The sequence below is a fragment of the Exophiala mesophila genome (genome assembly GCF_000836275.1).
Source record: "Exophiala mesophila strain CBS 40295 unplaced genomic scaffold supercont1.5, whole genome shotgun sequence".
NCBI classification, from domain to species: domain Eukaryota; kingdom Fungi; phylum Ascomycota; class Eurotiomycetes; order Chaetothyriales; family Herpotrichiellaceae; genus Exophiala; species Exophiala mesophila.
The window spans coordinates 2,436,029-2,457,321 of record NW_015622508.1 but is presented as its reverse complement, the minus strand read 5'-3'; the positions used below and the strand labels follow the sequence as shown (position 1 = coordinate 2,457,321).

General features: G+C 50.0%; 9 protein-coding genes across 10 annotated transcripts; 5 read left to right on the top strand and 4 right to left on the bottom strand.

Annotated features, from left to right (window-relative positions):
- Window positions 1-903: 903 nt before the first annotated feature.
- PV10_07589 (uncharacterized protein) lies at window positions 904-1,908 on the top strand (the record flags this gene model as incomplete). Its single annotated transcript, XM_016372510.1, has 3 exons — window positions 904-975; window positions 1,322-1,533; window positions 1,605-1,908. The coding sequence occupies 3 exons, from the start codon at window positions 904-906 to the stop codon at window positions 1,906-1,908; spliced, it is 588 nt and encodes a 195-aa protein (XP_016221842.1).
- An 805-nt stretch (window positions 1,909-2,713) lies between these two features.
- On the top strand, window positions 2,714-5,231 carry PV10_07588 (calcium/calmodulin-dependent protein kinase). Its single transcript, XM_016372509.1, has 4 exons — window positions 2,714-3,153; window positions 3,329-3,591; window positions 3,645-3,801; window positions 3,849-5,231. Exons 1-4 carry the CDS (start codon window positions 3,147-3,149, stop codon window positions 4,673-4,675), a joined length of 1,254 nt encoding a protein of 417 aa, XP_016221841.1. The 5' UTR covers window positions 2,714-3,146; the 3' UTR covers window positions 4,676-5,231.
- A 1,629-nt stretch (window positions 5,232-6,860) lies between these two features.
- PV10_07587 (uncharacterized protein) lies at window positions 6,861-8,039 on the top strand. Its single transcript, XM_016372508.1, has one exon. It carries the CDS (start codon window positions 6,977-6,979, stop codon window positions 7,856-7,858), a length of 882 nt encoding a protein of 293 aa, XP_016221840.1. The 5' UTR covers window positions 6,861-6,976; the 3' UTR covers window positions 7,859-8,039.
- PV10_07586 (uncharacterized protein) lies at window positions 7,931-9,679 on the bottom strand. Its single transcript, XM_016372507.1, has 2 exons — window positions 9,380-9,679; window positions 7,931-9,301 (listed from the first exon to the last, which is right to left on the bottom strand). Exons 1-2 carry the CDS (start codon window positions 9,404-9,406, stop codon window positions 8,219-8,221), a joined length of 1,110 nt encoding a protein of 369 aa, XP_016221839.1. The 5' UTR covers window positions 9,407-9,679; the 3' UTR covers window positions 7,931-8,218.
- A 1,102-nt stretch (window positions 9,680-10,781) lies between these two features.
- On the top strand, window positions 10,782-11,972 carry PV10_07585 (uncharacterized protein). Its single transcript, XM_016372506.1, has one exon. The coding sequence runs from the start codon at window positions 10,875-10,877 to the stop codon at window positions 11,781-11,783; it is 909 nt and encodes a 302-aa protein (XP_016221838.1). The 5' UTR covers window positions 10,782-10,874; the 3' UTR covers window positions 11,784-11,972.
- PV10_07584 (uncharacterized protein) lies at window positions 11,447-12,618 on the bottom strand. The gene is made up of 2 exons (XM_016372505.1): window positions 12,378-12,618; window positions 11,447-12,323 (listed from the first exon to the last, which is right to left on the bottom strand). The coding sequence occupies exons 1-2, from the start codon at window positions 12,463-12,465 to the stop codon at window positions 12,037-12,039; spliced, it is 375 nt and encodes a 124-aa protein (XP_016221837.1). The 5' UTR covers window positions 12,466-12,618; the 3' UTR covers window positions 11,447-12,036.
- A 213-nt stretch (window positions 12,619-12,831) lies between these two features.
- Window positions 12,832-14,636, top strand: PV10_07583 (uncharacterized protein). Its single transcript, XM_016372504.1, has one exon. The coding sequence runs from the start codon at window positions 13,107-13,109 to the stop codon at window positions 14,151-14,153; it is 1,047 nt and encodes a 348-aa protein (XP_016221836.1). The 5' UTR covers window positions 12,832-13,106; the 3' UTR covers window positions 14,154-14,636.
- PV10_07582 (uncharacterized protein) lies at window positions 14,508-17,160 on the bottom strand (the record flags this gene model as incomplete). The annotated part of the gene is made up of 2 exons (XM_016372503.1): window positions 14,508-16,627; window positions 16,687-17,160. The coding sequence occupies 2 exons, from the start codon at window positions 17,158-17,160 to the stop codon at window positions 14,714-14,716; spliced, it is 2,388 nt and encodes a 795-aa protein (XP_016221835.1). The 3' UTR covers window positions 14,508-14,713.
- Window positions 17,161-18,506: 1,346 nt separating this feature from the next.
- PV10_07581 lies at window positions 18,507-21,111 on the bottom strand. Of its 2 annotated transcripts, XM_016372501.1 has the most exons (4): window positions 20,893-21,111; window positions 20,639-20,834; window positions 20,229-20,440; window positions 18,507-20,180 (listed from the first exon to the last, which is right to left on the bottom strand). In XM_016372501.1, exons 1-4 carry the CDS (start codon window positions 20,968-20,970, stop codon window positions 18,678-18,680), a joined length of 1,989 nt encoding a protein of 662 aa, XP_016221833.1. In that variant the 5' UTR covers window positions 20,971-21,111; the 3' UTR covers window positions 18,507-18,677. The 2 variants fall into 2 exon arrangements, with proteins under 2 accessions (XP_016221833.1, XP_016221834.1); XM_016372502.1 differs by lacking the exons at window positions 20,639-20,834; window positions 20,893-21,111 and having other exon boundaries at window positions 20,229-20,502.
- Window positions 21,112-21,293: the final 182 nt, after the last annotated feature.

The following is a 21,293-nucleotide window of genomic DNA, read 5'->3' as shown; positions in this document are numbered from 1 at the left end:
ATGTACTCTCGGGCACCCTCCTCATGGCACTTCTATCTCAGATATGTACTCTCGGGCACCCTCCTCATGGCACTTCTATCTAGGATATATACTATCGGGCACCCTCTATGTGGCGCTTCTTACTAGGGCACTCTCCCTAGGGCACCCTCCATATAGTACTTCTCTCTAAGGCTTTCTCTCTAGGGCACCCTCTCCAGCGCGCTCACGTGGCATTAGGGAGAGGTGGACGGCTGGAAACAGACCTTCACGAATGACTAAGCGGGAAGGAAAGGCCATGGATGTTAAGTCTCTAGCATCGGAGACCCACCACTAACTACGCTAACTACTAGGTACTTGAGTAGCCTTTGGCTTCCCAATCTGAAGGAGAAGAATTGACTTTGATTTCTCATTCTTTCTCGAGACAATGATTCTGCCAAGTTGTATGCAATGGGTGTCCATCGACATAACGTTCAGGCTTTGAGTAAGATCTTGGAACCAATCAAAGAAATGCTCAGTGAGAACTATGAACATCTTGAAAGCTCAAGTTGAGTCTTCCAGAGGCGGAGGCTCCAGAGCTGCAGGATGAGCAAGAGGGTGAGGCCAACGAGGACAAAGATGAGAATGATGAGAACGAGTGAAATGAGAGCAACGACGAGACAATCCGGGCTGGGAATGGCACAGGAGGCACACGAAGAGGGCAACGATGAGACGGCCCGGGCTGGGAACGAGCATACGATCAGGACAAGGAAGCAGAGACGCCAGACAATGCACTGGTCGAGAATGATGGCACCATTAACCATGAGGTGAATGGCAAGACAACGGATAAAGAATCTGAGGCCATCAACACAGGAGGCGAAATGGAACCTGAGAAACAGATCGAAGGAGACATTGAGAATTAGGCGGCTTATGAAGCCGACTAGCACCATGTTATGGCAACAAGCCATAATCTTTGCATTCAACGAGGACTTTACAGGAGTTCTTGGAGGCAAAAGGATCGTATCACACGAGCTCTAGACTTTCCAGGTCATTCTTCCTGGTACTTTTGGAAGGTGTGGCATCTAACCTCTGAAAACGCCAAACGCGCCTTCCATATCTCAGAAGCGCCGCACGTCAAGAACCTTGACTGTCATACCTTCCCTTTTCCGAGAGCTTCATCGTTTCCCTCCATGACTCCCTTCTGTCTTTTTCTCCCACTCTTCTGCACTCTTCTCCCTTCCTTTCAACTTCTTCTCCTCTCGTTATCCCGACGTCCTCTCACTTCTTTTGACCTCTTCATTTCCTGGTCTGCAACCTTGTGAGCGTCCTGAAATGGACGACTTTAATTCGTCTGATATCGAGCTAGCTCAGCGAAGAAGATTCCGGCCCTATCGTTAGCCGTAAGACCATTACCTCCATCCTTGAAAAGTCAGTAGTTGATCGAATTGAATCAAAGAAGAAGATCAAGAAGCTCCAGGACGCTGCAAATGCTCCTAGCACGGCTATCCACCGCCGATACTGGCTTACACTGTTTAAACAATTTGCACAGGCCACACTGAATATCAATAAACGCCTAGAGTAAGTAATCGTTCCGGAGTGTCAACCAGCGACATGTTACGAGTAAGGAGAGGCTAACAATGTTATTATAGTCCCACTCCAACAGGTGATGACATTGCTCGCTTCCTCACTCAACTGCCTGACCACCTTCAATCAAGACACGACGACGGCAAGATTGCATGGACCTTGATCAAAGGTGCTAGAGTCCAGCTAGAGCGTGCACTCGCATTTGAGCACGAATACTTCAAGTTGTCCAAAAGGGATGGTATTCGACTAGATGCCACGATTCAACAACTTCTCAATGATGGGAAGATCACTAAGGAACCCGTGCGGTGTCAATCGCCAACACCTTCGTACAAGGGTTGGTATCATCTCCCAGCCTCCTGTACACTGTAGAGTCATACGTTTGACTATAGATAGATGGGCTTCCCCCATAGTATCGAGGAAGCCCAAGCAACTCATTTCACCGCATCTTTGACATGCGGGAGGCTCTATGGCTGAGTTGTCAAATTGTGAAGCGGATGGTCACAGCCGTCTTTTCTGATGCCATCAATCACGGTACAAAGTCGTGGGATGCAACACTGGCAGGATGCCTTGGTCTTGCATTTGCCCCAGAGAGAGTAAGTATATAGGAGTGGTTTCTCCAGCTCTATAGGCGACTTAGCGTTGAGTAGTCGCAGCTGCTATTCGCGACGTAATTTACTTGCAACAAGAGGATCTAAGAGGTGAGCGAATCAGATACAGCATGCATGACAATAACAATTTGCACTCCAAACCCCCGCGAGTCATGGGTCATGATAAAAAGTAATCAATTTACCGCACGTGCGAGTCACCTACCGAGCGCATTCCCTCTCCGTAGGTACCTGACACTACTACTACTAAGTACGGAGTAGATACCTGTACTCACGCCGGATTTTGACTCAAATTGCGAGTAAGAAATCAAATTTGCTAGTGGGTGACTGCGCCTCATCCTCGATGATTCTCAGGTGGCCATGCACGACAGGTCTGCCAGGGCCAGTCGATTTTGGCCCCAAATGGTCAAATCAAAACGCCATTAATGATGCATGAATGGGCTTGGGCATTGACTCCTGCTGGCGCAGCTGAATACCTGACATGGCTTGGTAGCCAGGCAGAGAAGAGCAGAACATCTTGGGAATAATATTATCTACGAGTACATCTTTCATTCTTTTTTGACTCTGAGCCGCTTCTCACTTGTTGATATCATTACCTTTCTCCTGCTTATCTCTCTTCTTCCCTTCCCTAATCCATTCGCCTGGTCCCAGCGTCCTCTACTCTACTCGTACTCGTACAGTAGCACAAACTCACAAACAATCCACTCCACTCCCACTCCTACTCCTACAATTTACTACCCCGCAGTCATCACTCACCCAAACCCACTACTCACTCAGTCATCCAACTGCGCCCCCAACCCCTGCGGCTGATCCAGAAACATTCGATCCCAACACCGCACTCACTCGAGCCTTGTCACCCATTCCCACGCACCTCTTGTGTGTTCTCGAGGGTTTTGCGGTGTTCTTGTCTCCCTCAGCTTGCTCTTCTGGAGACTTCCACGACAGGATTCACTCGATACACACCTGATTTCCCCGTTGGTTTAACCTCGAGCCATCACAGTCATGAGTTGTAAGTCCACCAGCTGCGAAAGAGCTGTTTCAGCTCCTCGATGTTTTCAGCGCCTTTCCTACACGCAATCCTCTCAGTTGCCGCGTCCGAATGGACATCGAGTCCAACTTGATCGCGGCCTTGTGCACTCGTATTACAACACCTCCTGGAGACTGCGCTGACATGTGATACCTAGTTGGCGCAAGTTTCTTGAACAAGCTCCAGGGCCAACCCGACAGCTACGATAAAAAGTCTCAATATCGATTCGGGAGGACACTAGGAGCTGGAACATATGGCATTGTTCGAGAGGCCGAGTACGGCGGCGAGAAATGCGCGGTCAAGATTATTCTCAAGAAGAGCGTCAAGGGTAATGAACAGATGGTCTATGATGAATTGAAGATGCTCCAAGAGTTGAATCATCCACATATTGTCAAGTTCCAAGATTGGTTTGAGTCAAGGGTAAACTCTCTGTCCTGGGGTACCTCGAACTTGTTGGGCTGATCAAGATACAGGACAAGTTCTACATTGTCACACAGCTGGCCACCGGTGGAGAGTTGTTCGATCGGATTTGTGATAAGGGCAAGTTCACCGAAAAGGATGCCTCTCAGACAATCAAACAAGTCCTCGAGGCTGTCGACTATTTACATCACAAGAACGTCGTCCACCGAGGTATGACTTATGAGAGACTTGATAGCACCATGTACTGACCTAGACAGATTTGAAACCCGAGAACCTCCTCTACCTCACCAAAGCCCAAGATTCCCAATTGGTGCTCGCCGATTTTGGTATCGCAAAGACCCTTGACAGTCCAGGTGCAGTCTTGACCTCGATGGCCGGCTCGTTTGGATACGCTGCACCCGAAGTCATGCTCCGACAAGGCCATGGCAAAGCAGTCGACATGTGGTCTTTGGGTGTCATCACCTACACTCTTCTCTGTGGCTACTCTCCATTCCGTTCTGAAAACCTAGCCGACCTGGTAGAGGAATGCAAGAGTGGACGAATCATCTTCCATGAGCGATACTGGAAAGACGTGAGCAAAGATGCCAAAGAATTCATCCTCACCCTTCTGCAGCCCGACCCGAAACAACGCGCAACGAGTACAGCTGCACTCAAGCACATCTGGTTGACCGGAGAGACAGCCAGCGATCACGATCTCTTGCCAGAAATCCGGGCATATTTGGCAAAGGCCAAGTTGAAGCGTGGTATCGAGTTGGTCAAGCTAGCAAATCGCATCGAATCCTTGAAGCTTCAAGCCGAAGACGAACCCAACTCTCCCGACGCTAACGACATTCCATCCAACGCTCAAAATGCCGCTGGTCTCGCCGTCCAGAATCAAACTCGAGGCGTTTCTCCTGGCCGAGGCCTGACCACCGGAGAGTCATCTGCCAAGGCCAAGTTGAGCAGTGCTGCAAAGGGCGCCATCTTCAAAGAAGTCGTCTTGGCCAAGGTTCGAGAGATGAAGGAAAAGGAGAAGTCGGATCAGCTGGTGGCTGAGGTGACCAAGGAACATGAGCGTCGGAAGAGCTTCTCTGGACAGAAGTAGAGAGTATTTACGATCTATCTCTATCTTGGACTCGAAGGGCTCGAACCAACGATTGAGCGATCGAGCAGACCCCAGAATGGACCAAGGGATGAATTGAATTGTCTCCAAATGACATGACACTCGCGGATGCAGCTAGGGCGACGGGCGACGGTTATAGCCATGGAGTGAAGGTTCATGGAAACACACCGTACTCTACGCGTCACACACCAACAAAAATAACGATACCCTGCTTCATGTTTGTTGTACGACTTTCTCGGCGTCCTTTTGCTATTTGGTTCGGGTTTGCACCACATACGCGTCGACGTCCACACGATGAGGCAAATGGTGACCTTCCTTATAAGAGCATGAGCACTGTTGATCTTGATATGATGTGTCAATCGATGAACAGGGCCATGCTGTGGATGCGAGGGTGTCGAGTAGGGACTACCTCAGGCTGGGTTCGACTGGGTTTTGCTGTACTGTGCTGAGCTAGACTGTGCTCATGATTAGTTCTTCTACTTTTTCCAAGAATTCAAATCTTCCATGGCAATCCAAGGACATGGTTTGTCGCGACGTCTTTGGTAATGTCATATGCTCAGCATCACCGTAGTGTTATATTTGTCGTTGGGAGTACAATGTGCCACTGATTGGCCTGGCCACCATGCAGGCTGAGTTGGTAGACTTTGGCCACGTCGAATCTAGACCGGTTAGCAAGTGCACGAGTGGTTGGAAAAAAACGAATGCAACGGTACCAGCATTCAGCAGGGCCCCTCACCACTGCACTCCGCAGCCTAGTCTGGCGAACACTATATCCACCTCCTTGACTGCATCTCGAAATCGGACTACTTACATCATTGGTCTATGAGGTTGTGAGGGGTAAAGTCTCATATAGGACTAGAACACATTACGTCCCAAAAGCACCTGGAAAACGGCTCGAGAGGTCAAGATTTCCCAGGCGAGAGACGACACGGTCTATCCTTAAAGAATGGAGGCATTTTTCAAGAATCGAGTTTACGCCATCTCGGGCGGGGCGAGCGGAATTGGGCTTGCTACCGCCAGAGCACTCCTAGAGCTTGGGGCAAGGGTGTCAATTGGAGACATCAAGATTCCTGAGACATTAGAGGCAGAGCTAAGATCATCAGCTGGGGCAAATGCCAACCAGGAACAGTCGCTGGTGCTGTTACGAACTGTCGATGTTCGATCTGCCAGTAACGTGTCGAGCTGGATTGAAGATACCATGGCCACATTTGGTCGATTGGATGGAGCTGCCAACTTGGCGGGGACCATCCCGCCAGACCACAACGTTGGGACCGTAGAGACGATTCGGGACGAGGACTGGGAATTCGTCTTTGGCGTCAATGTGTACGGGGTGATGAATTGTCTGCGTGCCCAGCTCAAGTATATCGGCAAACAAGATACAGGGGGTAGCGTGGTGAATGCAGGCAGTGGACTGAGTCTCGAAGGGAGGGCCGGCACATCTGCTTATACCTCGAGCAAACATGCCGTGTTGGGCTTGACAAGATGCGTTGCTAAAGAGGTTGGGTCTCGAGGGGTTCGAGTCAACTGTATTGCACCGTGAGTACCGAGTGGAGTTGATAAGTGACTCTAGCCAGGAACTAACCTCACACCATCTAGGGGCATGACAGAAACACCGCTCATGAAGCAGTCGCAGTCGATTGAAGGATCAGGCGACAAAGAGGATGTATCTGACACAGCGTTGAAGCGATTCGCTCAGCCTCGTGAGATTGCCGACACTATTGTATACCTGTTGAGCGACAGGGCGAGCTTTGTGACGGGAGCAGTCATTTGTGCTGATGGCGGATGGCATTGTTGAGTTGCAAGTGAAGTCCTTGATGCAAGTTGATAACCGCCATCTGAAGACTAGAGTCAGTAGAAACCACGTGATGACACCGAGACAGATATAGAAAGTGCGACTGGTGTCGGCTTTTTCGTAGGAAAGAGCAGCAACGCGTCCTGTCAACTTCATCTCTAACTGTCCGTGCCTAAGTTTCAGTTTGACTCCTTACTTACTATGCTAACAAAGAGCCATACATCTAGATGATCTTTGCATACATCTACGATCACCCCAGATTCTGAGACGGGTTTCATACCTGGATCTCCGCAAATAACCGATCCCCGAGGCTCGTCCGGATTACGCCAACGCCGACCCAACCAGTTGGAGATCCTTCGTCCACCTCTACCCCAACTTGCCCATTTTTTGTAAGTAAGAAGTAGATAACTGCTCCCTCTCGATTGTGTCGAGGCGACAGGCTCTGGAGCTCGTGTTTGACGTCGCAGCATTATCTCAGATGACTTGCTAACATGACAACAACCGGCGTCATCAGGTGTGCCTCTCGCGCTGCCACTACCGCTGCCGCGACCACCAAACCCATTCCCACCTTCCTTCAGTTCCGGTCATATTCTTCACAAGCCCCAGCTCCCCGAGAACCTCCCTCGACAGTGTCCCCACGCTGGCTATCCGACACCAAAGCCCGAGTGGGGAAATGTATCACCTTCGGTCTTAAACCAGAACAAGTCGACGAGGCCGGCTCGATTGTTTCTGAACTTGGCACATCATGGCGGGATCTCGTCGCCGGCAGTGAAGGCTTCTTGACCGATCCTAAGCGCGCAGGTCTGTTCCGGCAGAACATTGTCTGGGGCGAGCAAGATTCCATGGGACATGTCAACAATGTCATGTATGTGCGCTTCGCCGAGAGTGGACGCTGCAATTGGACGAGAAACTACGGTCAATATCATGATCCTAAACACAGAGATGCATGGGAGGCGCTGTTGACCAGCAAGGGAATTGGTCTGATCCTTAAGAGCATCACGGTCGATTTCAAGTTCCCCATGACTTGGCCTGACAAGATCTCGGTGTTTCACAAGCTACGGTCAAGACCGGACGAGTCGACGCAATCCCTGGTTCTCGATGTCATGATCCTATCAGAGGCCAAGCAGAGACCGGCTGCTAGGTGTTTAGAGGATGTGGTCGTGTATGACTACAGAGTCGGCAAGAAGAGTTCTTTGGAGCCTTTTATGCTGAACCAATTCAAGAAGACATTTGATCTCCAGGAGCAGGCTAAGAAGGACAATCTAGCCAAGATCCAGCAGATTGAGGAAAGGGTACGGAAGCTCGAGATGGCTAGCTGGGATAATCCGGATGCGGTGGAAGATATGGGGAGTGCGGCACAGCAAAGTGCCTGAAGTCAAAGCAATTACTACAGGCGGGTCAAGGGCACGTGTCATGGAAGAACACGATCACGGAACCTGCAATGCCATTCAATGTTTGATTACCTATCCCTGACTGTTTCAAGGGGGTACATATGATCGGTCGTATAAATATCATTTGTTGACCACTAGACGGAGTACATATCATGAATCCAGATTTCTAACATATATCCAGTGAAATATTGCCCAAGAGTCGCCCCTTATCCTTTCCCATTGAGGTCCCTTTCCCCAGTGTCTCATGTCATGAGATTTCCTCATTTTCGCCTCATATAGTACCACCTATATCCAAATCGTTCATCTATCAGTGACGTCGACAAGAGTAAAAGTCAAGATCCATTACTCGGCATGATTCTTCTTTTTCAAACTGCCAAACCGTTTCTTCAGCCCGCCGCTGAGTCGCTTGCCCATGCTGCCGCTGTCACTGCGACCGAGGCCTGTGTGGCCATTTTCCATTCCCGACGATGTCATGGCGCCACTACCACTACCTCCACTCGTCGATCTGCCGTGGGTCTTCATCTCGATTCCATTCTCTCCATTACGGCTGTCGTCGAGTTTGTGCTCCTTGAGTGCTTTTTCGATGCTGTAGCTGGGTTCACCTTTGCCCTTGATGTCGTCGGGGTGATACTGCACTCCTGGCCATCGCTTGTAGGAGCCACCTCCGGGAGCCAAGTCCACCATCATGTTCTCACCCTCTTCGTACATATACAGATTTCCATTGCGGTCGTACTGTCCAGGAGCGTGGGCGGCAACTCCATCTAGAGGCCGGTGGTGCTGGACACTATCGATGATCTTTTCTCTGGGCGTAGCCTTGAGTGCCTCGGCGTTGGAATCGGCTAGTGCCGCCAATGGTGAGTTGGATGAGTTGTTGCGTGCGTACAATGTCGCATCGTATGGACCGCCATGGTGGTAGGTACCTAGTCCCGTACTATCAAGGTTGTCGATGGTGTCGGGCCGGATGTGGTGTTTCTTGGTCATGTGGCGAGATCGATCGGCCGAGTGTTTCTCTCGTGTCAATGTATCGAGTGGTCGATGCGACTTGTCACCGGGGTATCTTTCACCTAGCGAGCTTCCGCGACGACGACCACCTCCGCCATTCTGGCCAAATGCCTCTTGTCGATGGTCAGGTGAGCGAGGTGAGTGTGGGGAACGTATAAACTCGGGGGATTGAGGTGGAGTTGCTTGGAACGGGTTGTTGGAGTGCTGATTCAATGAGACACTCCGTCTGATGTCGGCGGATCCAGTACTGGAGTTCGAGATTTTGCGATATGGGTTGTTTTTGCTTAATCTTCTACCGGGCGATGGTTGAGAAGGTGGTGGCTTGACTGGAGCGACAGTGGCTCCTGGTCGCAACGTTGTCCCTGGTCCCGTCTCTTGCGATGGTTCCGGGGCCGTTAGAGGGTCAAGAAGATAATGGGCCGCCTAGGTGGTCACGGTTAGTACTGGGGTTGGAGGGTTGGAGTGATTCAAAGCCATCGGCCTTTGAATCCGTAGACGCACCCAATTTTTGTCGCTGGTTGGTTCCATCTCTCGGGTGATGATTTGGGGTTCAGAAGTAGGTAGTATGGGGGATCTGAGGTAGATTTTGAGCCAACTTAAGCTAGAGTAGGTAATGGTATGATTTGCACAGATAGATGATGGATAGCAGTCCAGGATGAGAAGCAATAAGAGATGGGGAAACCATTGGTATTCGGATAAAAGATATGGCAGCGTAAACAGGCCAAACTTGAGTAGCTGCCAATTGAGCAATGGATTTGACTGTGGGAACTTGGGTCAATCAGGGCATTCGCAAGTCGAAAGGTTATGTGGATGGGCAAGGCAATATTGGGTTGAATGATGTGGGCATATGTCATGGTGGGCACTGGGCGTGCAAGGTGGGGATGTGGATGGTGGCAGTGATGGAAGACGAAGAGGCATGGTTGGCAAGCGAGGGACAAGGGAAAGCTGGGGAGCAGGGGTGGACGGAATACCCATAAAGCCATACCCATACGCATACGAGTACACCAGATAGGCACGGCAGGGTTCGCTAGAGGTTCTTGTTTAACTGGAGAAATCTCTTCTTGCCTGTTGATCCAATACACATTGTCATTGACTTGGCTGCTTGGGCATCGTGGGCAACCTACCTAGGTACCTAACCTAAGGTACCCAGGCATACAGTCTCAGCTTCAGTCGTGGTGGCAGCATCAACTCCAGTTCATTTGCCTTTTTTAGGCACTCAATAATTGCAATCAAGAGGCAATATCATAGGCACCATGACCACGGCTCTGGCGGTACTCCATGGGTGGTCCATAGTGGATCGCGCTGCCGAGCCTTAGCTTCCCATGCGCCGCTTAATTGTCCCTGAGAAACGTCATACTGCTGATATGACAACATGGAAGACTGAGATCTTTCAGATGCAGCATCACCACCAAAATATGCACCCTCCAATACCCATAGTTGACGCGCAACACCTAGAACTTACCTTCATCTCAATCAAGGCACCGTAAGCACCATTTCTACCATTCCCTGACTCCAGAAACCCGAGTTAAAAGGCTGTCACTGTTGTCTGTTATTCTTAGGTCTCCGATCGATTCCGGTTCGCTGTCGTGCAACCCAGTCTGAGAGCTAGCTTGATGGCATACCCAATCGTAGCATCCACATCTGAGACACTGTCCCCGTCACCAATTATGAACACTCTACCCTAGGCCTTTGGCCCAGCACTTTGGCCATCATTATTGACCATTGTATGAACTCTTACGTGTGTTACGCGTCTCAACAGGGTTTATGGGACACCATGCGAATCTGAGTCAAATTTTCTGGTGTTGGTTGTCGCGGCTTCCATCTAGAGACCTAGAACAGGTACCTACTACCTACCTAATGGGCGCCTCGGGCTAAGGCAATTCACCTACTGCACCTCCCGCCACACCTAAACGACTCGTCATTCAATATTCCCTCTTGGCAGGCACCTTCAACCCAATACCCAATATGGTTTTCTTGCCTGTCTATCAACACCAACATGTCCCTCGTTGACTACTCTGCTTCCAGCTCGGAAAGCGAGCCCGATCTGATCCTGGAAAAGGAGAGACCTCAACGAAAGAAAAGAAAGCTTACGGAGCCACATCACCGCCCTGCAATCGCCAAAGCACCGCCGCCTCTACCTTTATCATTCCACTCCCTTTATGCAACGGCGACTAGAACATCCACATCCGACGATCCGTCCCTGCATGCTGGGCGCACTCGCCAGATCCCTCACGTGATTGGTCATTGGCCGACCCATCTTTATCTAGAATGGCATCCTTCCACTGCACAGGAATATGTCCTCCAAGGTCTTGTAGACCGGGCGGCCTCGGCTGTCAATACTCATCCATCCAAGGACCAGGGAGCGATTCACAGCTTTCTTCGCTCTGACCTTGGAGCACCACTCCCACTCCACATTAGCTTATCGGCTCCTATCGTTCTACACACAGATCAAAAGTCTCCATTCCAGGAACTAATCGAGGCAAAGGTCCAGCATGCTCAGATCACCTCTTTCCAAACACATACACTTGGGCTCAAATGGGTTTCAAACAAAGACAAAACAAGATTCTTCTTGGTGCTTATCTTAAGCAGGCCTGAGAACGACCAACTGAACCTTTTGCTAGAAAAATGCAATGCGGTCGCTCGTCATTTTGGACTAGAACCATTGTATCACATACCACAAACCCACGATCCAACCATCAGCCCAAGTCATCGCGACTCCACTGATCAAACTGGCTCGTTCCATATCAGTATTGGATGGACTTTGCGTGAGCCTTCCGAGCAGGAAAAAGTCCATATGTCGCAGGCAATATGTCCCCGCCTCACAATAACCTTTTCCCAGCTCAAACTCAAGATTGGTAACTCCATCACCGATATTCCTCTATTACCAGGAGAGAAATCTTGTTGAGACCGGCGGGGATCCTGATGCGGCATCATTCGTCTCCTGTCCAACCGGTTCTTTCGCAAGGCAGCAATCCTGCTGTAGACTTCAAGAAGATGGTTCTAGTCGCTGCCGCTCTGAAAAATTCTTCTCGCGTTGCTTCTTGCTCTTCATAGCCAACACCATTCATGATACCACGACTGTAGACCGCGCGGCGTCTTTTCTCGTTCGAGCTGTCCAACGAGACCGTTCAAATACATCAAACGTAATCAAAAGCTCTTCAACTGTTCAACAACTTGTTTCGCTTTTCTCTCCGTTTCCTCCGTTCGACCAGCTTTCTGTGCATCTTCTCTGCCATCTTGTCGTACCTTTCCTTTTCCTCCTTGGCTTTCCTGCGGTCTTTGATGGCTTGGATCCTCCTATCCCGCTCCTGCTCCTTTTCTTGTTTCATTTCCAATTCTCTTGCCTTGGTCACCTGCTTGATCTTGTCTTGCTCCTTGCGTTTGGCGTAAGAGACTTGACCAGCATTTGGTCGAAAAGCCTTTTTCGGGGCATGCCAGTTTTTCCCTGTGGAGAACCGTTAGCCCATGAAGTCGCCTGTTCTTCACGAGGAAACTGTACCGTTCACTCTCATTCCCCGCGCTTTCTCAGGTAGCGAAGTAGAGGAAGAAACGGGCTCAACTCGCGCGTCCGGCGTGGGCGTGGACATGGTGAGGGACTTCTCGTCACTGCAAAGGTCGGTTTACCCTCAGTGGCACGAGAGAGTCGTCTCGAGCGAAGACAACCACCAACCGAAGATAGTAAGGCAGACGCCTGGATGGGAATCTGAGGCGGTGACCACTTGACAAATGTTCTGCAGTTGGTCTCAAGACCCGCCTGGTCAACGGGCAAAGTTTTTGCTTCCAGTATGTCTTATCGTTATCTTAGCGTTCACACTAGTCCTGATCCAGAATGTCCCGCCAATCCTGAGGAAGCTGCGACTATGAGTCGTACGGAGTAGTTGCGCTCTTGCCTCGCCGTGATCGCCTCTTCTTGTGCAAAAAATATCTCGCGACATCGGCTTGCAAAATCTGACCGTCTATCAAATGCAATTTTCCACTCGCCGCATGCATTAGTGGAGTTCAGTAAATGCTTCACATGCCTCTCCTCCAATCTTGATTCTCTAGTTCCATTTTCATCTTTGCCCCTCGTCGTGTCGCTCTTCGACCGACTTCCCTGCCCAATTTATCGACACCGCTCCCTCACCACAACCCTCCCTCCTCTCTCATAAACCGCCCGCCATGCTACCACGATAACACTCATTTCTATTGACCTGCGCTTTTGATAAGGTCCACCTCCTTCGATCAACGGATGGCGGCTTTCAACAATGATATAACCCCCGGGGCTGGGCTGCAGCAGGTGGATAAAGCCATGACACTGAGCAACGACAATCAAACGAAACCTAGCCAGAGTCTGGAGGCTTTCAAGGACATTGTCTTTGGCTCCACGGCTGGTGTCTTGGGGAAGTTTGTGGAATATCCTTTTGACACAGTCAAAGTTCGTCTACAGTCGCAGTCACTTCAACCTGGTGCACAACGACTTGCTGGACCCCTCGAAGCATTTTCTGCCGCCTTTCGAAGCCCCGAAGGCCCTCTCATATCTTTATATCGAGGCATCAGTGCCCCTCTCGTCGGTGCCGCCGTCGAAACTTCATCCCTCTTTTTCAGCTATCGTGTTGCACAAGATCTCCTCATTAAATACACACCTTCACTTGGACGCTCAAGAGACGATGCCTCTGGCAAAGTCGAACTGCCATTCTCAGCCCTGGCTGCATGCGGTGCTGCCTCGGGAGCCTTCACCTCTTTACTCTTGACGCCAATTGAATTGATCAAGTGTAAGATGCAGGTCTTGCCACCTTCTCATATTGCAAAAGAGTTGGGTTATTCTGTCAACAAACCTCCTGGGCCGCTGCAACTCATCCGTATCACCTTTCGCAACCATGGTCTCATGGGATTCTGGCATGGACAATTAGGCACATTGATCCGAGAGACTGGAGGATCTGCAGCATGGTTTGGATCATATGAGGGTGTCAAGATTCTCTTTCTCAAATACGACCCCTCAATCAATCAAATCTCGGATGTCAAGGTCTGGCAGCAGATGCTTGCTGGTGCAGCAGCTGGAATGTCTTATAATTTTGCCTTTTATCCGGCCGATACGATCAAATCTCGGATGCAGACCTCCAACACCGCAGGTATTGGTGCAACACAGCTATCTTTCGCCGCAACTGGGCGAGAGCTCTGGCGTGAGCAAGGACTCAAAGGTTTTTATCGAGGTTGTGGCATCACCGTCTTTAGGGCAGCACCGAGCTCAGCCATTATATTTAGTATTTATGAAGGGTTGAGAAAGTATTTCGGCTGAGACAGGAGCCTTGGTAGGGCTACACCCACTGCGATCCATCGTCGAAAAAAGCATACCACGAACAACCACAACAACAGAAAATTAGATCGAGGGATTCCGGTCCTTGGCCGACAAAGGACCTGGGAAAGCATTCTTTGCCACGAAGGATCGGTCATCCTTCAAACAGAGCCACTCAAATGATCAAGCATCTACTGGGGAGCATTTATGAATAGGGGAGCAAGAAACTCATGCATTAATGATTGGCGTTGGAAGTGATGAGCGACAGGTTCAAAAGATGAATCTATGAAATGCAAGCATGAATCTAAAGCATCTAGAAGTGACGCAAAACTGGGTATATATCCGAAAATGGCATGAGAGTAACATGACTGGAGCTAGGTAGTCGTGGAGAGACCGAGCTTGGTGTATATAGAGAACCAAAGGGCGCATTCAAACTAGTGATATTAACGATCAACAGTTCAACGCGTGTCCGAGGCTGAGTGGTACAGGGTCCGACTTTGTGCCTAGTCCAAGTCGCACATTCTTTTTTCAATATGTCCGTATGTCTTCGTCCAGTGATGGAATCAAGCAAACTCGAAGATATCCAAATCTGGAAACCCAAGCCAACAAGGATCGAACCTAGCACCAATCGCCGGCCCACAACCCGGAGGAATCCTATAATCCGCTGACCCTACTATATTTCCCGGCTGAGTCTGCAGGATCTGAATCCCTTTTCCCTGAAGATGAGCATGACAGTCTTCAACCAACTTTCGCAGAGCATTGATGATGGCGGCTTGGACATCATAACCACCATTTCCCCCTCCTGCATTTCCATTTGCATCTCCTTCTTCTGGTTCCGCAACCTCCCCCGCCGGACCAGGACGAATCGAAAACAGGACGATTGTGTAGTAGACTAGATCCTTGAATTTAGCGTGTGGATATAACAGGCGCCGGACCATTGGTTCGAGGGTTTCGATAACACTGGCAATCATGCCAGCTAGTGTGTATGTCGGAGGTCTGAATGTAGGTGTTGAGCTATTGCTGTGGTGTGCGTTCCCAGCGGGGATTGCAACGCGGCTAGCGGGGGCGTTGGCGTTGGCGCTGGCGTTGTAAGTGGTAGAAGACAAGCCGCCACCCTGTGGGCTAGGAGTGGGACTTGAGCTGATAGACAGCGAGGATTGGAGACGATGCAAATGTCGGATCTCGGAACATAGACCGAGAATAGCAGAGCCCAACTCATGGCGATAGACATTGTAGAAGAAATCCCAGTATCCTTCTGGACGGGGCACGTTGATCTCTGAGAACTCGGGATCGAACAAATCCTGAAAGACACTGAGCATCAGACAAGATTGGATGAAGCCGGCTCGAGTTTCAGGACGGATGATATCCGGGTTTTGGGCGGCTGCGAGACTTGAATATAAATGCATCAGGGGTCGACGGATGGAGATGTCGAGTTCCATTCTCGCCATGAGTCGGGGCGGCGTCTTGCTGTCTTCGTCGCCGTCGAATGAGAATCGTAAAGGTGGCGGCAGGTCCTGGAGTTCCTTTTCTAGGTATGCGATATGTTGTAGCACGTCGTCTGATTTGATGGGAGTGTCTCCTGCTTCGAGTTGTTTGCATGCCGCTAGTCGGCGCGCGTAGGAGCGTGCGAGGACATATTGACATAGACCATCGGTCCATTGTTCCATTGGTCGAGACTGGGGAAGTTGGTCCATGCCTTCGAAGAGTTCGTCGTCGTTGACGTTCTGTGGTGGTCGGCATGTGTATTGTGGGATCATGCAGGGGAGTTTGCATAGGATGGATAACATGAGATCAACCTCGGCAATGGTCATCCATATGCGTCGACGCATTTCTCCTTGGTAGATACTGAGTTCTGGTAGAGTGCTGGGATCACGATCCATTCGCATAATCAGCGCGTCTCGAAGAATGTGGCCGTGGTCGCGGAATACATCGCCTAGAGGTTGGAGGGCCAGCCAGCCGAGTATGAGGGCCAACATCTTGACTTGTAAGGAGGGGAGTAGACATATCTGTGTCCCGTTGAGCCCGGCGATGAAGTCGTTCATGAATTTGAGAGCCACGTGTTGCTGAACTAAGGGATATGACAAGGCGAGGTGACATTCTGTGTGGGTTCCCAGCATGGCACCCATGGCCAGAACTCCTACCAGCTGCGGGAGAAAGGCGAAACTGCAGGCTGTAGGACCTTGACCATCAGTGAAGAGGATTTTCAATTGGCGTTGGAAGTCGGGTCCGTGTAGGATTCGGAAGCAGTGTTCCAGATTGTCAAAGTACAACTCGGTGAGAGATGCACACACGTTTTCGGGGGGTAGGTCTTGCAGGGAAAAAGTCATTGTTGGCATGAGCTGGGCTTGTTGCGTTGTTCGTAGCTCATGCGCTTCAATGGTATAATGGATCCTTCTAAGATCTGTTCGGAGACCGACAATTTGGTCATTGGTGGTGTCCGCATCGAGAAGTTTCATGAACGAACAAGCAGTCGGAAACTAGGACTTGTAAGAGTAGAACTCGAACTCGACTGAGCCGTGAGAATATAGATACTTACCATTGGCTTGGTCAAGTTGTTGACCACGATATCCCGACCATGATCGACGCCCGAGTTCCTGGTAGCCTTAGACGAGGCTGCTGATTCTTCATTTTGAGAGATCAAAGCCTTCTCCAGCCTCGCCACTCTGTCCTGGAGATCTTCGATGATACCGGGTTTTGACTGAACAACGATCTCGTTTGAGACTGGCTTGGGGGTTGAGGTCGATTCTTGAGGTTTGGCGATATCGCTGAAGTCAAGACGCGGTCGTTTTGGATGAGCTTCAGTAAAATGAGAGCCGTTAGTTTCAGGCTCAGAACCTCGTTGGTATTGACAGCGACCTGGGCGACCAATCTTGACACATTGCTGACAAGGGTAAGCGCGATCACATTTCAACTTCTTTCGGCGACACTCTAGACATGAGATGACAGGCCTGGGTCGTTTTGTCGCGGTGGATGGAGGCTCTGAGGCGCCAGGGGGTCCTTCAGGTGCCATTTCAAATCAAGCAAGCTGGAAACAGGGAATATAACGCTGATGGTCTAGCGGCATGACTTGCTGGATGTAGAGTCTCTATCAGCGCCGTGATGGTCAATGGGCTGGAATGGAGCTGGTACGTAGAACATTGAACAACATGTTTGTCGTTGATGAACCATACAAATAATCAATCGCCGTTGGTTCCGAATAAAATAAAGTCGAACCTCGGTTTGATGTTTGGTAATGCAAATAATGCCAAGTCTGACAAAATAATTCTACCGATTTCCCTTCTGGAATATGACGACGTCACGGATAGTCAAGGGAATTTAGTCTCGTCAGACTAGAAAATTCCCCCCGAACGGTAATATCGACCTCCACCCTCGACATCAGGCGTGACACTACTCAGTCTATCACGGCAGGATTCTTCTTCTGTTTATCTATATGAAGTCTCGTGCTCTTCTCCTTGTTCGGCCAACATTCATCCAGTCCCATATCACTGCTGCACGCAAAGCGTCAACTTCAGCCATCAGCATGGACCCTAAACTCTTGCGTATCTTTCAGTTGATAGAGTCAAAGAAGAAGACATCTCATCCATGGAAGCGACAAGAACGCTATGCTCAGCCATATTACACCTATTCAGCACAGAACAAGACGTGGAATGAAGGTTCGCTGTCACAGGGACCAGCAACGACCACATTCTCAGGATTTTCTATTCTGTCTTGGAATATCGATTTTATGTTGTCCTTTACCAACGAAAGAATGTCCATGGCGCTGAAGCACTTGAAGACACATGTGGACTCCACTAGCTTGCCAACCATCATCATGCTTCAAGAAATGCTCGAGACCGATGTGGAGTTGATCATGTCTATCCCATGGATTACATCCTCGTATAACCTCACCGACCTCAATGCCCAGCACTGGGAGAGTGGCCACTATGGCACCGTGACCCTGATCCCCAAGGCATTGCCCATCAAGTCCGTTTTCCGCGTCCACTACCAAGAGACGGCCATGGAGCGTGATGGTCTCTTTGTCGATGTCGACCTGGGGAAAGGCACCATTCTTCGCATCTGCAACACCCACCTCGAATCACTCATTGCTGACCCTCCCAAACGGCCACATCAGCTCGCCACTGCTGCTCAACATATGAAAGATCCTGCTGTCAGTGCTAGTGTACTTGGGGGCGATCTCAATGCCATCCAGCCCTTTGACCATAAATTGCATTCGGACAACGGCCTTGAGGATGCCTACCTGGTCAGTGGCGGCCAAGAGGACAGCGACAAAGGCCACACCTGGGGTCACATGGCCCCTGTCAAGCTGAGAACTCAGTTCGGAACCAGTAGGATGGACAAATTCTACTTTGTCGGCAATTTGAAGCTGGAGTCGTTTCAAAAGTTTGGCTTGGGCGTCGAGGTCGAGGACCCCAGCGTCAAAGAAATGTTGATCAAAGAAGATGGCTTAGACGGCGGTTGGGTGACTGACCACTTGGGCGTCAAGGCGGAATTTAGTATTTTGCCCTCAGGCGCTTCTCCTTCCAAGATCTAGCCGCTAGCTGTCAGACCTGAACCAAGAGTAGACTTTTCTATCAGTCCATCCATGATGCTCCGCCCACTGATGACCCCCGTTGTGCATATCACAACGTTTTTTCGCTGGCCCGACTCGACCATCTTCCGAGCCATGAACCTCAATGCTGCCACTTCAGTAAAAGTGATTCCCCCAACAAACATGACAAAGACTGTTTTCCATCCGCTGGTCCCAGCTAGGACCTGTTTCGCTTTGGCTGCCTTTTCATCTACTGGCCGTTGTACAATGTTGAAGGTGGGGCCTTTGGCAGATTTCAAGATATTTTCAAAGCCCGTCCACCCCGTACTAGTCGGCGTCAGGGGCAATGGAGATTTGTGCAAACTTTGGAGATACTGCTTCTGGAGAATGCATTGAACAAGTCGGACGCTGAGAGGGGCATAACCAGAGTAAACGTAGGCAATATCATCCGGATCCTGTTCATTATACTCGTCAACAATGAGGCGGAGCTCTTTGCGCAGGAACGCATAATTGGTCTTGGCTCCTTTCTCTGATTGCGACCCGCCACCGCCTACCGGAAGAAGCAGCGCCGAAGCAGATGAGCGAGGTTGTAGAAGTTCTGTCTTTTCCAGGGCATCAAGTGTTAAAAGGTGCTGATAGCCGTATGCATGGAGAATTTGCCTTCGAAACGACTCCAGATCCTTTGGACGAAGGCCTCCAGCAACCGTAGATTCTAGACACAACAGACGGAGTATTGTAGAAATTGGGACATCACGAGAGATGAGTTCTTCAATGTTGTCATGCTGGTATACGGGGTCGGTTCCTGCTGCTAGGTTCTGTTGGATTTCCAACTCTCGACCGAATGTGTCGGATCGTGTATATTTGGTCAACTCGTCGGCAAGGTTGGTGTGCACTGCGAGTGATTGATGTTCCTGTTGGAAGCCGGGTAATTTGTTGACAAAGTCTCGCAATTCATTGATACCTCTTGCGTTGTGACGACCTTCATAGTCAGATTCGAGTCGACGTGCAATCTTGTTCAATGTCGGTCCAATGAGGGCAAAGTTCGAAGATCGTAGCTGGGAATAAAGATTGTCTGACGAATCTAGCTGGATCCTACGCTTCAACCCTTGGCGAACTGCTGGTTGCGGAGATGTGGTAGACGACCCAGTAGGTTGCTGCCTTTGAGGCGCTGCTCCCACGATAGAGGAGTCAACCTCTGCTCGATTGTGTTTGATTCCAACGAGCTCATCGACCAGACCCTCATATGTAAGTTGGGTCAACATTGGGGTGGCAAAGTCGACATCTCGGTCAATGATGATTAGTTGTTCAATTGAATCACTAGGCATGCTCGTATACTGTGTTGCCGCCTCATCAGCATCGAGTTCTTTCCGACCTCGTAGAAGAAGATTTGCGAGTTTTCGAGCGTTATCTCCCTTTCCAAGGATACGCGGGAACAGTCCATGTCGCTGTTGGATTTGCATCAGTGCCTTGGAGGCGAGATACAAAGGTGAAGGGTCGTGTCTCTAGGACAGAGTTAGAATTTCTGGACGAGACATTAAGTTTGTGCTTACCAAGTATAGGTCGTTGAATGCACCATCCTGTTCGAGTGACAACATGTCGTCTTCCAGAGGCAGGAAAAGGAGCGGCAGCTCGGACACGTTGACATCACCCAGGACACCTTCATCCTCCAAGATCTTGTTTGAGACTAGGGTTCGCCTGGGAACCCAGATAATGGAGATTTCATGGTCGACCGTGCCATTCCTTAACAGCTGTTTGATTTGTTCTGCAAGTAGAGATGTCAGTACCTTTTGAAGCTCACATAACAGAAGTGTTGTAGAGGAGCTTGAACCGCCTAGGGCAGTCTAGTGTGGTACTTTGAGCCATGTTCTTGGACCCAGATTGAAAGCGAAGAGTGGGTGTGATCGGTCCAAGCAATCTCTTTCAGGTCCATTACTTGAAATCCAGAAGGGTAGTCACTCACCTGCCACAGCTTGAACTATGCTGGCCTTTTCCCCGTGGACAAGGTAGACAATATTCCTCTGAGATGAGTCTGTGTTTCCATTCTCAAGCTCAAAGACCTTGTCCACGCCATACTCCTTGAGGGTAGAGAATTGAACAAATAACCCCAGCGGGCCAGTCAAATCCTTTCCAATTACCACATTCTTCTTACCACGGACCTGAGACACATAAGTCAGCGGTACTGTCAGTCATGTATTCGGGCTCAGCCTTACTTACACCTTCAAGTAGTCCGAGGAGTTCTTTCCTCGCTTTATTCTTCAGATACTCGGCTTCTTTGTTGATATTCGGAGCCATCAGGCAAGAATCACCTGTAGAGAGGATAATTCAAGTGTGATCGCCTTGTCAGCCAAGCTATTAGCTTGAGGCACGGAAAGTGATCATGTTATGATTGATGAGGGCGTCAAATTCTCTCAATATCAAGTTGTAAATGGCAACTACGATGCTCTTGGAGGTCACTGGAGGCAGGAACGACCTTGGGTCAATCAAACATGCCAAGACCGCCAGACCGCCGCTTTAACTTCAACTCCCATGACTTCCCCAAGGCAGCACCATTCCGGGAGCGGCGAAATTGTGGCTCCGTCGTAACTATCCACTCGTGCCACTCTTCCAGTTACAAT

Excerpts from the sequence above, each read along its gene's own strand:
- PV10_07588 (XM_016372509.1), top strand. Across the intron at positions 3,592-3,644 it reads AAGATTGGTTTGAGTCAAGG|GACAAGTTCTACATTGTCAC; the intron begins GTAAACTCTCTG and ends ATCAAGATACAG. Across the intron at positions 3,802-3,848 it reads CAAGAACGTCGTCCACCGAG|ATTTGAAACCCGAGAACCTC; the intron begins GTATGACTTATG and ends TGACCTAGACAG.
- PV10_07587 (XM_016372508.1), top strand. The coding sequence starts at position 6,977 with ATGACAACAACCGGCGTCATCAGGTGTGCCTCTCGCGCTGCCACTACC.
- PV10_07586 (XM_016372507.1), bottom strand. The coding sequence starts at position 9,406 with ATGGAACCAACCAGCGACAAAAATTGG. Across the intron at positions 9,302-9,379 it reads CAACCAGCGACAAAAATTGG|GCGGCCCATTATCTTCTTGA; the intron begins GTGCGTCTACGG and ends GTGACCACCTAG.
- PV10_07585 (XM_016372506.1), top strand. The coding sequence starts at position 10,875 with ATGTCCCTCGTTGACTACTCTGCTTCCAGCTCGGAAAGCGAGCCCGAT.
- PV10_07584 (XM_016372505.1), bottom strand. The coding sequence starts at position 12,465 with ATGTCCACGCCCACGCCGGACGCGCGAGTTGAGCCCGTTTCTTCCTCT. Across the intron at positions 12,324-12,377 it reads GCGGGGAATGAGAGTGAACG|GGAAAAACTGGCATGCCCCG; the intron begins GTACAGTTTCCT and ends GGTTCTCCACAG.
- PV10_07583 (XM_016372504.1), top strand. The coding sequence starts at position 13,107 with ATGGCGGCTTTCAACAATGATATAACCCCCGGGGCTGGGCTGCAGCAG.
- PV10_07581 (XM_016372501.1), bottom strand. The coding sequence starts at position 20,970 with ATGGCTCCGAATATCAACAAAGAAGCCGAGTATCTGAAGAATAAAGCG. Across the intron at positions 20,441-20,638 it reads CATAGTTCAAGCTGTGGCAG|AACAAATCAAACAGCTGTTA; the intron begins GTGAGTGACTAC and ends CTCTACTTGCAG. Across the intron at positions 20,181-20,228 it reads CATTCAACGACCTATACTTG|AGACACGACCCTTCACCTTT; the intron begins GTAAGCACAAAC and ends ACTCTGTCCTAG.